This window comes from Pempheris klunzingeri, chromosome 3 (assembly GCF_042242105.1).
Source record: "Pempheris klunzingeri isolate RE-2024b chromosome 3, fPemKlu1.hap1, whole genome shotgun sequence".
NCBI classification, from domain to species: domain Eukaryota; kingdom Metazoa; phylum Chordata; class Actinopteri; order Acropomatiformes; family Pempheridae; genus Pempheris; species Pempheris klunzingeri.
The window spans coordinates 4,431,036-4,442,823 of record NC_092014.1 but is presented as its reverse complement, the minus strand read 5'-3'; the positions used below and the strand labels follow the sequence as shown (position 1 = coordinate 4,442,823).

The 11,788-nt window shown below is 41.0% G+C and overlaps 1 protein-coding gene across 1 annotated transcript; it reads right to left on the bottom strand.

The window, feature by feature from the left end:
* Positions 1-1,006: 1,006 nt before the first annotated feature.
* grap2b (GRB2 related adaptor protein 2b) lies at positions 1,007-7,110 on the bottom strand. The gene is made up of 6 exons (XM_070828058.1): positions 7,033-7,110; positions 5,771-5,862; positions 5,325-5,447; positions 3,555-3,717; positions 3,264-3,374; positions 1,007-1,556 (listed from the first exon to the last, which is right to left on the bottom strand). The coding sequence occupies exons 1-6, from the start codon at positions 7,108-7,110 to the stop codon at positions 1,371-1,373; spliced, it is 753 nt and encodes a 250-aa protein (XP_070684159.1). The 3' UTR covers positions 1,007-1,370.
* Positions 7,111-11,788: the final 4,678 nt, after the last annotated feature.

The following is an 11,788-nucleotide window of genomic DNA, read 5'->3' as shown; positions in this document are numbered from 1 at the left end:
CCAACAACCAGTTAATATGAAGGCCAAACAAGATAAAAAGCCTAGTTTCAGTTTGACAGAGGCTTACAGCCCCTCTACAACCTCTGTGTCCTTTTCTGAATGTCTCCTCTGTATTTAAAAAGGCTACACTGACTTTGGACTCGTCAATTTGCATCATTTACTAGCACCAGTCATGACACCATACTCTAAATGTGTCATATTTTTTACATGCACATTTGATTTTAGTTTCCAAAAACTCTTGCATACCTTTGCAACCAGCACCACTTTTGTTTTATGGAGGTTGAGCAATCAGATAGAACTTCAAAGGTCCCTAAACTACGATAATATAATGTGAACCTTGCCTGAGCTGAAACTATGATGCCTCTAACCTATAACGCTGCAGATTCAGGTGATAATTCTCTGTAGTCACAGTCATTTGATACATTATTATTATCCAAATATTGATGGTAGCTGCTTAGAAGTATCAAAAGTAAAAGGTATTGATCAGGCAGAGTGGCACATATTATAAAAACATTATTACCGCTGCTTAAACATGGTGGAGATACAACTTAATATACTGTTGAGGAGTTGAATCTACAACACTGCATCATATTTAAAGAGCTGATCAGTTGTTTTACATGTAAAATGTAAATCTGAAAAGTAACAAGGAGCAAAGAAACAAGTGTACTGGAGCAAATATTTCCCTCTGAAATGTAGCAGTACTAGCAACAGTATTACTATTACAGTGTTAGTAGCAGTATTAAGTAGCCTAAAGTGGAAATACATTAGTACATTGCATTTGAGTGCAGTACTTAGAAAAGAGTAAATGTACTTAGTTACAATCCACCACTGGACAGGACAGATGTTGTCAAAGCTTCATCACAACAGTTTATTATTGAAAATATAACATCTTAAAAATCAACGTTATAGTCGATATGGTGACTGAAACAGGTAATTACAGAACAACTATGCAAATTTTTTGTCAGAAGGAGTTCTGTAAAAACAGACAGCAGGTTTTCAGATATCTTCAAATCTTTAAATATATAAATAACATCTGCTGACATTGACTGCTGTGTGGAAGCTTGTTTTGATCCTGAAAACTGAGGACAGCCAAACAGTCGTCCTATTATATCTCTTGTACAGGACACCAACAGCATTAACCATGATAAGAAAGTGGAATCTCATGCACAGTGTGTGTTGTGTGTGTGTGTGTGTAAACCAACAAGTTAGTCCTCATTTTTATTCCACAGCAGCTTCGACAGCTGAGGCTTTGTGTCACAACACGCTGAGCATTTCGCTGCCAGTTGCCAGCTGTAACTGGCTGAAAATTAGGGTAAAGTTATGAGTCATGAGTTCCTGTAATAGTACATGTGTGTGTCTGCGTTCTCCTCTCAGATGGGCTTGGTGTAGTTGGAGGGGAACAGGCCTGTCTTGCCCCTCAGCTGGCCTTTCCACCAGGCCTCTTCAGAGCAGTCCAGGACCTCAATGATATCGCCGGCGTTGAATTCGAGCTCGTCTGAATCCTCTGCGTGGAAACTGTACAGAGCTCTGACCTGCAGCGCGGAGGAGGCTTTGTGCTGGGCACAGACAGAGCAGGATTAGACACAGACAGATCAACAAACTCAGTCTATGGATTCAGTCTATGGGGGGGGGGGGTGAGTCAGCATACAGGGATGAGGTGGAAAAACTGTCACCATGGTGCAGCAATAACAATCTGGTCCTCAACACCACAAAAACTAAGGAAGTAACAGTGGACTTCAGAAGAAACAGATCTGACCCTCAGCTCATATACATCAACGAGGACCGTGTGGAGAGGGACTCTGACTCTAAGTTTCTGGGCCTGCACCTGGATGATGACCTAACCAGCAAAACCAACACCAGCGCGCTGATCGAGACGTCACAGCAGCGACTCCACTACCCGAGGGTCCTGAAAAACAACGCGCTAGCCGAGGAGCTGCTGGTGTCCTTCTACAGATGCTCTGTTGAAAGTGTACTGACGTACTGCATCCCAGTGTGGGCTGCAGCGCACCGGAGGGTCATCAACACAGCACAGAAGATCATCGGCTGTAATCTGCTCTCTGTACAGGAGCTGTACAGGTGCATCATCTGCTCCAACTGTTCCCCTCAGGGAGGTGGTACCGGACAATAAAAGCCAAAACAAACAGACTGAAAAACAGCACCGATAACACTGAAGGGCATGCCTCTTCTCACTAACCTGTGCAATATTCTACCTTGTGCCATCAGTTTTTAATCTTTTTCTTTTCATTTATCTATTTACACTACTCACAAAAAGTGAGGATATTCGGCTTTCAGGTGAAATTTCAGGATGAACCATCACCAATACATTTCCTGGTTCAGTTAGATGTCACATTCTGACATCATGAGACCAAGACGACACCTAACTATTGATCAGCAGCACCTCAACACTGGAGGCTTCAAACAGGAAGTCCTCAGACGGAGGTGTTCACTGAGCTTAGAGGGTCACAGAGTGTCATCAGGAGGTTGGAACAGTGATACAGAGACTGGAAGAGTCACAGAAAGGAGAGGAGTGGACGTCCTTTGGCCACATCCCAATTTTACGTTTACCCTCCACTGTTGGTAGAGTTTCTTTCAATAAATTGTTTAAGATGAAGAAATTACTATTGCATGCTTCTACTTAAATGCCCTACTTTCATGATATAATATCACTGTAGCATTCACTTTTTACATTTTCCATATATTTCACCTGAAAGTCGAATATCCCTAACTTTCTGTGAACCCTGTAAAGTTTGCTTTCTTCTCTGAAGGGGATTACATACAATTTCGTTGTACTTTTGTATAATGACAATAAAGATTCCTGATTTAGTGTCATTGAACTTTACAGGTTCACCAGAAGCATTTTCATACGATATTAGAGCTGCAATAAGTTTTAACTCTTGCTATCTTGTTATCTCTTGTGAGCTGAGAGTTCTACACAGCTCCATAGGAGAATATCATTTGGAAGTAATAAGAATGGCATCTTTTTCTTTGTTGCAGCATCTTTTAAGCTGTAGATGGACAAATATTTTCTGTTCATATTGTCCGTTATATTGTTGTGAAAGTGATCATACACTGTATTTTGGCCGCCGTGTCTCGCAGAGGGACACTTCATTAGGAGCTGAGATTCAAACAATTACACAATTCCTTTTGACAATACAAAATTAGACACTTGCACACAGTATGTACACACAATCATTGAGACAGACAGCACACAGAAACTAACAGACATACAGCACAGACACACACAGCGGGCTGCTGCTGAGTACCTGTCGCGGTGCAGGTGTAGGTGTGGGTCTGGATGTAGGTGGGCAGTCAGAGAGTGGAGGAGTGGGGAGAGGAGCAGGTATGGGTGGTGGATTATCTGAGCCTCTTCTTTGCTGATGGGATACAAAAAAAAATTCCATTCTAACATGTTTTTATTTCTGCTCCTTGTTCGTCACTACAATGACCACATTCTGACACCACAGTGGATGTTTGTACTGGGATCCCTTATAGTCCAATCCAATGAGTGTACATTTCTCATATATGGAGTCCATCACTCACGTTAGGCTTCTTACCTGTTGTTGTGTCTCTTGCAGGAATACTTGACTCTGTTTGGAGATTGAGTTGCTTTTGTAATATTCCACCAGCTGGTTGAGAGAAGGGAACTTTTCTGCCCAGAGGTAATGCTGCCCTCTGCTGTCCCGCATCACCTTAAAGTGCTCCACCTCTGCTGCATGTCTACAGTGGAACAGAACACAGAGAATACTTTTTCTGCGTCGTTGCATGCCTTTTCCCGTGTCGTGAAGTGTCGGCACAAGATTTAGAAAGCCTTCATCTGTCTGTAACCTGAGTTAGAAGTAGAACGTAAACATAATCTAGGTTGTTTGGCCTTTTAACACTTGTTATATAATATGTCCACGGTCCAACCAGAGCCAGACAGAAGAGAATAAGAATGGGATGTAAAGGGAGGAGGAATTGATGGACAACATCAAGGCGTTCTGATAGAAATAAAAAAAAAGATATGATAATCAAGACATGAAGCTGCACACAAAAGAGGACTAAATGATTAAAATGCATTTCAAAATAAAAAATTACACTAATCTACAATATCAATGTGTGTTGATTTACACATAATTCATTTTAATCTCACTTCTCTGTTTTAAATATAACAAATCATAGGCACAACTTAGCTCAACAGAAAGGGACTGAGCTCAGAGTTTTCAAATCCTGACAATCCTGAAACCAGCAGGGGAAAAGAAATGTGCAGATTGCTGTTGATCTAAAGAAGAGAGAACGGCTGCTGCTGCTGCTGCTGCATGCTGCATGCTGTTATTAAAACTGTCCCTCCAGCGGAGATACACGAAGAAGAGCGCTCTCTGTCAGGCTGCCTCCCTCCCTCCCTCCATCACAGACACAAACAGACACTACCATCTCTCTCACTCACTTTTATCTCAACAGCGACTTCTACACATCTCTTTATTTTCCTATGTGGGGTTCCTCCTCCTACCATGATTTGAATTGGACGTTGGAGATTTACATGTTTCTGATTGAGCAGCTATTTCTAATGTTGTTGCTGTTGGTGTTACACAAGAGATGGCAGTGGACCCATGACTTTTGTGTCACATATTTTCTAGACAGCATAACAGTTGAGGAAGTCATTAAATCCAATAAGATATTAAAGTATCTTTGTCAAAAACAGAGTGTTAATGTTTTCCGTGTAACAAAGCATTACATTTGTACAGGTTAGCCTGATGTTAACCATAACCATCTGCATCTGGGTGAGTGTCAATAACTCGGCAGGCTTTGTAGGAAGTTTGGAAGCTGCAGATTTATCTACATGAACCATTTCAGTCATAATCAGTGAGTGGGGGAATTCAGGCACTGTGAGGCCATGATGTCACCACGGTCATTGTCGCATAGCTGCGAGCAGGAAGGCTTCTCAGAAACAAAGTGCATCTGCTGGGGGAAGTGGTGTGGTCAGATAATTATATTTACAAAATACGTAAAACTGAAAGTGTAAGTAGAAGAACTAGTTATGGCTCATTCTGTGACAGACGGGGAGAGGCAGGTGAAGAATGCAACAGGCCTCAAACACAAAACAAAACAAAACAAAAACATATACGGCCTAGATAAAGATCTTGTAAAGGCCACTTTTACCTGTTACACATTTACAAAGGTGGCAAAGCATTCCATGTTGTTAAACAACAGCAAGAGGTCAAGAAATGTTTCTCAAACGATGTAATGTCCATAACTTTTATTGCTGTAAATATGATTTAACAAAGGCCTATGGTTAGGCAAATATAGTCTGAATTAGAATATGCACGTAGAACAGATACTGAATGCACCTGACAGAGATGGAGAAGTCACCCGGGGATGTATTTCGGCTGGCCCGTATGATGAAGGCCCCCACAGGCTGTGACATCAGCATCTCCTCGGCGTCGCTGCGACTAAACGCCTCCTGGTACCAGCTGAAGTCACGGATGAGGCCGAAAATTAGGTTTCAGGGGTGCAAAGCATACCAAGCCTCTTCTGTGTATCTGCTGAGTGACCATTCATTTATTCTGGACTGGGATGTGATGTGATGTGATGTCTACCTTTCCACTTGTACACTTGTACACTGTCTCATGAACACCTCATCTAGAGTTTCAGCCTTAAACAACAGGATTAAGTTTTTTTTTGTTTCAAGACAAAAATAGTTTCTCGTGAATCATTTCCTTTCTTCTGAAGATGACCTCAGCCTCCATTCAGTGTAATTTTATAAACAGACATTGTCTGTGTCCTTTAGTTTTACCTTGGTAGATAAAAGTTGATGAAGTTTTTGGGTACAAGCCCGTCAACTCCATTGAGTTCTGCTTTGAACCAGTTTCCGGTGGTCTGCAGAATCTGACGCAGTGGGACATGATCACATAAGACACATTAACTTGAAAAGAAGTTACATGCAGATTAACATACTATACGGCATTCTTCTCACATAACAACAACAGAAATACATGAAGCTGTTGGGTGCATGAGACCAGACTTGTGCCACATTATACAGATGGTTGTTTTGTTATATGCCTTAATAATAATCAATGATTTTATGATGTCTTTTTCTGTTTTTGTTGACAACACCAGAGGGCATTTAGTTACTTTGGGATTGGAACAAACTACCAGTGCAAACTGTGTCTGTGAAAAGTCTTTTCGAAGCTGAGAGGATTGTTCTTGCATTTTATCCTGCTCTCTTTTTGTTGCTGTTGTGTTTAGCTCTATTTCCTGACTGTATTCTGTGCATTACTTAGTGCTGTAGACATTTGAATGTGAGGCACAGTGAGCTTTCAGAGCATCCACCTCAAATAAATGTTATGATGTTATTGTTTTAATACTTGAATAATACCTGAATAAGCCCTAAATAACTGGTTAAGGGTGAATAATCAGCTCTATAAACCTGACACTTAACTTGAGAGGAAGAATAGCATCACTTGGGTAGGGAGGTGAAATGGTGATTCAGAGGTGAGAACGTTGACACCCTGGTTGTCAGATTTATCCTCAGTTGAGACGAGCTGAAGCTGTTTGCATTCTTCACTTGAATACTGTTGCTATGATTGTAGTTGTGTGGTCAATCTGTCAACATGTGTTTGCACTCTCACTGTCTTTGCTATTTTTTTTTTTTTTTTACTTTTTGTTACACTCCTGTCAAGAAGCCAAAAAGGCATAAAGATTTAAGTGCAATGACAAATGCAAATAGGAAATCAACTTGTATCTGAGCAGCAGGATGCAGTGTCGTAGCACATTCTCCTAACCTGTTGCACAAACTGTTACAAAGTGCTGCAGAGAGCAGTGATGAATGTTGTTCAGCTGTATGAAGGTCTCAAATGTCCAGTCATCTAGGTAATAATGATTTACATACAAATGCCTCCAGCACTAGGCCAACAGTGCACTATCTGGATATTTTCATAATGAGGTCTATTCATAGCTTGAGAGGTGTATGGGAGAAACACAGAGCAGGAACTATGGAGAAACTGAGGTGTTTGGGTTTGAGTGTGTTGTGCATCACGCGTGTCCATGTTTGTCTACCTTCAGTCGCTCTCCCTTTCTGAAGCTGAGTTCATCCTGAGCTGTGGCTTCAAAGTCATACTTAGCTGTAGCCTCCATGGTAACAGAGCTACAGTAAAAAAAAAATAAAACATACAAAGACGTTAAATTCACAGGTTTCCAAATGTCATTTTACTCCACTAGTACATTTCTAGTTCTATTTACCTTGTAATGTAACAGCAGCTCTATCTGTGCACTGGACATCGAAAAGACTTAAGACTATTGTTTCATTTTGTATGTTGACTATACTTTTTGTTATTTCCATCGTATCCATAATAATGCATTATCAGATATATACAGTCCAAAAGCAACACAAAAAGTGTTTTCATCTGCCTTTTCTCCTTTTTTCTCTTTTACGCACATTAACAAAATGGACTTGACAGGTGAAACCAATATGCTATCACAAGCTTCATCTGGACTCAGTGCATTTCATGGAAAGTGCAATTGGATCCAGTATGCTGTACCTTCAGTGCAGGAGGAGGAAAGTCTGCATTGACAGCTCAGAAAACAGCAGGCCAACAAACCATAATTCAAAATGACAATCTGTTGCCGTCTGTGCCCCACAAACACGGAGTTACTCACCATGTATGTGCTGTTCTCCCTGCAGAGTGGTGATCGTACAATTCACAGAGAGAAGTGTCAAGCTCCTCCTGTCAGCTCGCAGGAAGCAGTCAGACTGCAGCTGCTGCCAAACACTTTTTCTGCCGCTGCTGTCCACTTGCACACAGTCACAGGACGTCACGCTGAAATAGACACAGGCGCACACAGAAAGACTATCTCTATCTTTTTTTTTTTTTTCCAGAGCTGAGGCAATAAATAAAGCAACTGCAAACAAACCTGAAGGCTCCAGAGAAGTTTGTACCTTAAGATCTTGATTTTTTTTCCCCTCACTGGTCAAATCATATAACTTTCATTCAAAGTCTAAAGTTAATGACTGAACTCTGTCAGAATTAGTCCTCTATATTTAGCTACATGTTGAAATATGAGCTAATCTGCTAGCTGACACAAGGTTAACATGCTTATTGTTCCATGTTATTCATCCAATAGTGAGAAGAGCAGCAGTTGTGCCGATATGGAGCTTAGGAACATCCAAGGCTGACAAAGTTAAACTCATGCTTGACTATTACGTTAACAAAATAAAAGTTGAGGCAAATCTTGCTTATTCACCAAACCAAAACAGATGCAATGCGAAATGCACAATCCTAAAACCTATCAAGTAGAATCACCGTTATGATGCTGTTGATGTGGTAATACTTCATATTCAACATTTCTTCTGCAGGTGACAGGAGGTTTAGTCGTGGTTTGGTGAACTGGTCCCGGGTGGAGCTTCTGCTGTCGTGTAGTTTGTGTGAACGTAAACAGCGTCAACCCGTTTGTCTGTTCACCTGTACTTAGACGTGACAGGATACAGCATTACTTTTTCTATCGGAGATTCCCAGCTCACTCACGTGTCATTAACTGATTGTGGAAGCTCTGACAAATATATCTGCTGTGGTAAAATACTGTATTTCCAAACAACTTCCAAGCCTTTAATAATCCCTCTACCGTTCATTCCAGTGAAACGTGACACAGTGCTACAGGCCTTCAGTAGGTGGTGCAACAGGTGGAGCTGTAGGGAATATTTTGACCACATGATGGCAGCAGACTAAAATAAAAACCAGAGAATTGGATCTTGAGATTGTTTTGTTGATCATTTTCATCATAGACGTCACAGATGAATATCCTTCATCAGTGGAGCCCAGGTGTCAGTACTATAATAAAAAAAAAAAGGGGTGCAATAGGATTATATTGAATTATTGAATACTTTTCTGGATTATAATGTCACAGATATATCAACCAATCTTTATTTATATAGCACCAATTCGTAACAGCCTTGTCTCAAGACACTTTCCATAAAGAGCAGGTCTAGACCAGACTCTTTCATTAAGAGAGCGACCCCATGATTCAAGAATTCAAAATTATAAGAATATATAAATTGTACTTGTGGTAAACACTGTTAGGAAAGATGAGCAACAAGTTTTTAAATATGTGAATTTAGTGTAGTCTTGTAGAGCCTGATCAGCTGTGCTTTAGCACCGACACACAGACTCTGTGAGTTCATCTGACCACCTTTTAATTCGGTTGGTTTGGCAGCTGAGAGCAATGCCACCCAAGTTAAGTAGCATGAAATCACTGCACCGATGGGGGCAGTGATTTGTCGCTCTCCTTTTCACAAGCACTGCAGCACTGTCTGAGGAGAGTGACAGTACAATGGGAAGTAACTGGAGGACAAAACCAAAGACTTAAAGGAATAAAGAGAAAGATGTCCTGTGAGCTATTAGTGATGTTTGTAAGGCCTCATATTACAATAATACAAATTAAAAAAGGGACACTGTCACTAGCTGTGTTTACCATGTTCACGTTCCTGTTTTATATCACCGTCCACTAGTTTATTGTTTATACTGTATTCTACTGAACGCTCCATTTTTGTTACCCACCGCTGCTGTAACGTTGTAAATTTCCCAGTTGTGGGAATAAATAAAGAACATCCTATCTAATTTTTTCACAGCAGACATTTTGATTTGTTACTAAAAACATTAACAATATCTCTGTCTCAGTAAGCAGTGTCAGCACCCTGACACTAAAGCAGCTACCTGTGCTTTTCCTGCTGTAAGAAGTCAAAATGCCTTCCATTGAAAAAGGTCTATTCATCCAACAACAGTAGAGACATTTCACTCAAAATCCCAAATGTCAACATCATGGTGGCACTAGAGGAAATGTCAGGGGACCAACGAAGTAGTTTAGACTCAACAGCTGGAAACCATGAATGCCTGCAGAAAATCTTGAGCCAATCCATCTCATGCAGGTTCACATATTTCACCCAGATCCCACCGACACTGTCATTCATTTGATACAGTAGAAAACTATAGGATTCAATTCTAATTTTCAACCATTAGAGATGTGATACCATTTATATAAAAGGTTGTATCTATTCTTTTGAATCTCTGGATGTATCTGTGATTGATGTATTGCTCTTAGTGCCAATATTGGATTTTTATATGACTTTTGCATCAGTCTGATGAAGTGGTGCTATTTACCAGGTATTTAAATAACTATGGGCTGCAAAAACTAGACATTTCTGTCATTTTCTTAACAAAAAAAAAAAAAAGAGTTCAACTGATTTTCCAGAAAATGTAATACTGTGCATCACCATATACGCTGAAATTGAGAGATCAAAAGACAGATATTAGAAAATACGTTTTGATTCCCTCTTATCAAAATGTCTAATCTTGCTTGTTTCCAAACCGTCAAGCCACTTGTGAGTCCATGTGACTTGAAAGCCTTGTTTTACATGCGTTTATCTAAATGAATACAATGCAACACATAACATTTTCTCACTGTGTTTCATGAAGAGTGTTGGTCTTGCCTGCAACGTCAGGTAAATTATCAGAAACAGAATATGCCAAGTGGTGAAGGAGATAGGAAGGAGAAAGGCAGAGGAAAAAACAGAATAAGGAGATATGGTGCTCTGTAAAAGAAATGTGCAATGAGAGAAGGGCGGCAGAGGTGGGAGCAAGAGTCAGCTAAGAAAAGGAATAAGAAAGGACAGACTACACAGAGAGTGAGAGACAGAAAAAGAAAGTGTTGTGGGTGAGAGGATGTGAGGATGCAGCCGGTGGCAATCCATGCAAGTGCTGCCACCACCGACACCCTGTGAATATCAGAGGGAGAGACAGCCAGTCTCAGTGGTCGGTCTGCCATGAATGTTCAGATCCCCGTGTGGTGTTCGGTGGGGATTTGATCCGAGACGCGGCTGAAAAGCAAATGTGATTTTCTTTTTTTAAAAAGCGACGCAGGCTCCGAGCAATCAGCATTCCCACCATGAGAGGGTTGATGAATGGACTCCATGCACCCTCACTGATGTTTACGTGTGTGTTACTGTTTTTCTCACAATGCCACAAGAACCATTTGTGTCTTGATAGCTGTTGCCAAGGTGACCTACATCTGTACATGCATCCATTGTTATGCAGCCTATTATGCAGCATCACAAAAAGCAAAAAAGGGTACAGGTGTAACTATTCAAATAATTGCTGTGTGTGTGTGTGTGTGTGCTTGTTGATGTGCATAACATGCTATTGACTGCGTTTAATGGCCTGAGCCCATGAAATGTTCCATCTCGCTTCATGACAGAGCTCATAAAACTCTGCTTAAACAGGTGGGAAGGACTCACATATGGCTTGACGCAGAGCTGCCATTCAGCATTAAAGGGCCCGTTAACCGTATTGTGTGCGTGACTGTGTGCACGTCCGTGTGCGTTAACTCTCTGCCACAGTTGCATCTTTTAGGTGTCGAGGGACTTCAAAGTCAGGAAGGTGAGTGAGTGCAAATGGGAGAGGGAGAGACTGAGAGCAAGACGGATGTGTTTGACAACAGAGAGACGGAGATATACGATGAATATTCTGTGAGCAAACATCACATTTCATTCGCTTTACCTCACCTAACTGCTCATCTCCTTTCTCCCAAACCTCTGTCCAAGTCTGAAAAAGGCAGAGAGAGCGAGGGGAAGTGAGGCAGAGAGGAAAGATTTGGACTTTTGAAGTTCTCCGACAAAACAGCTTCAAAAAACGAAAAATATCCTACCAGTAACTGAAAAGAGCAAAACGTCTCAGTGCTACAAAATTCCTTCCAACATTCATGAATTTGGCCGGATGGCCCCCAGTAGGAAAACACCTGCACTCCTAAGAATGAAGCACATTAG

Coding starts and splice junctions, on each gene's coding strand:
- grap2b (XM_070828058.1), bottom strand. CDS start 7,110: ATGGAGGCTACAGCTAAGTATGACTTTGAAGCCACAGCTCAGGATGAA. Junction 5,863..7,032: donor GAAAGGGAGAGCGACTGAAG/GTAGACAAACAT, acceptor CCACTGCGTCAG/ATTCTGCAGACCACCGGAAA. Junction 1,557..3,263: donor CTACACCTGCACCGCGACAG/GTACTCAGCAGC, acceptor GTCTGTGCCCAG/CACAAAGCCTCCTCCGCGCT.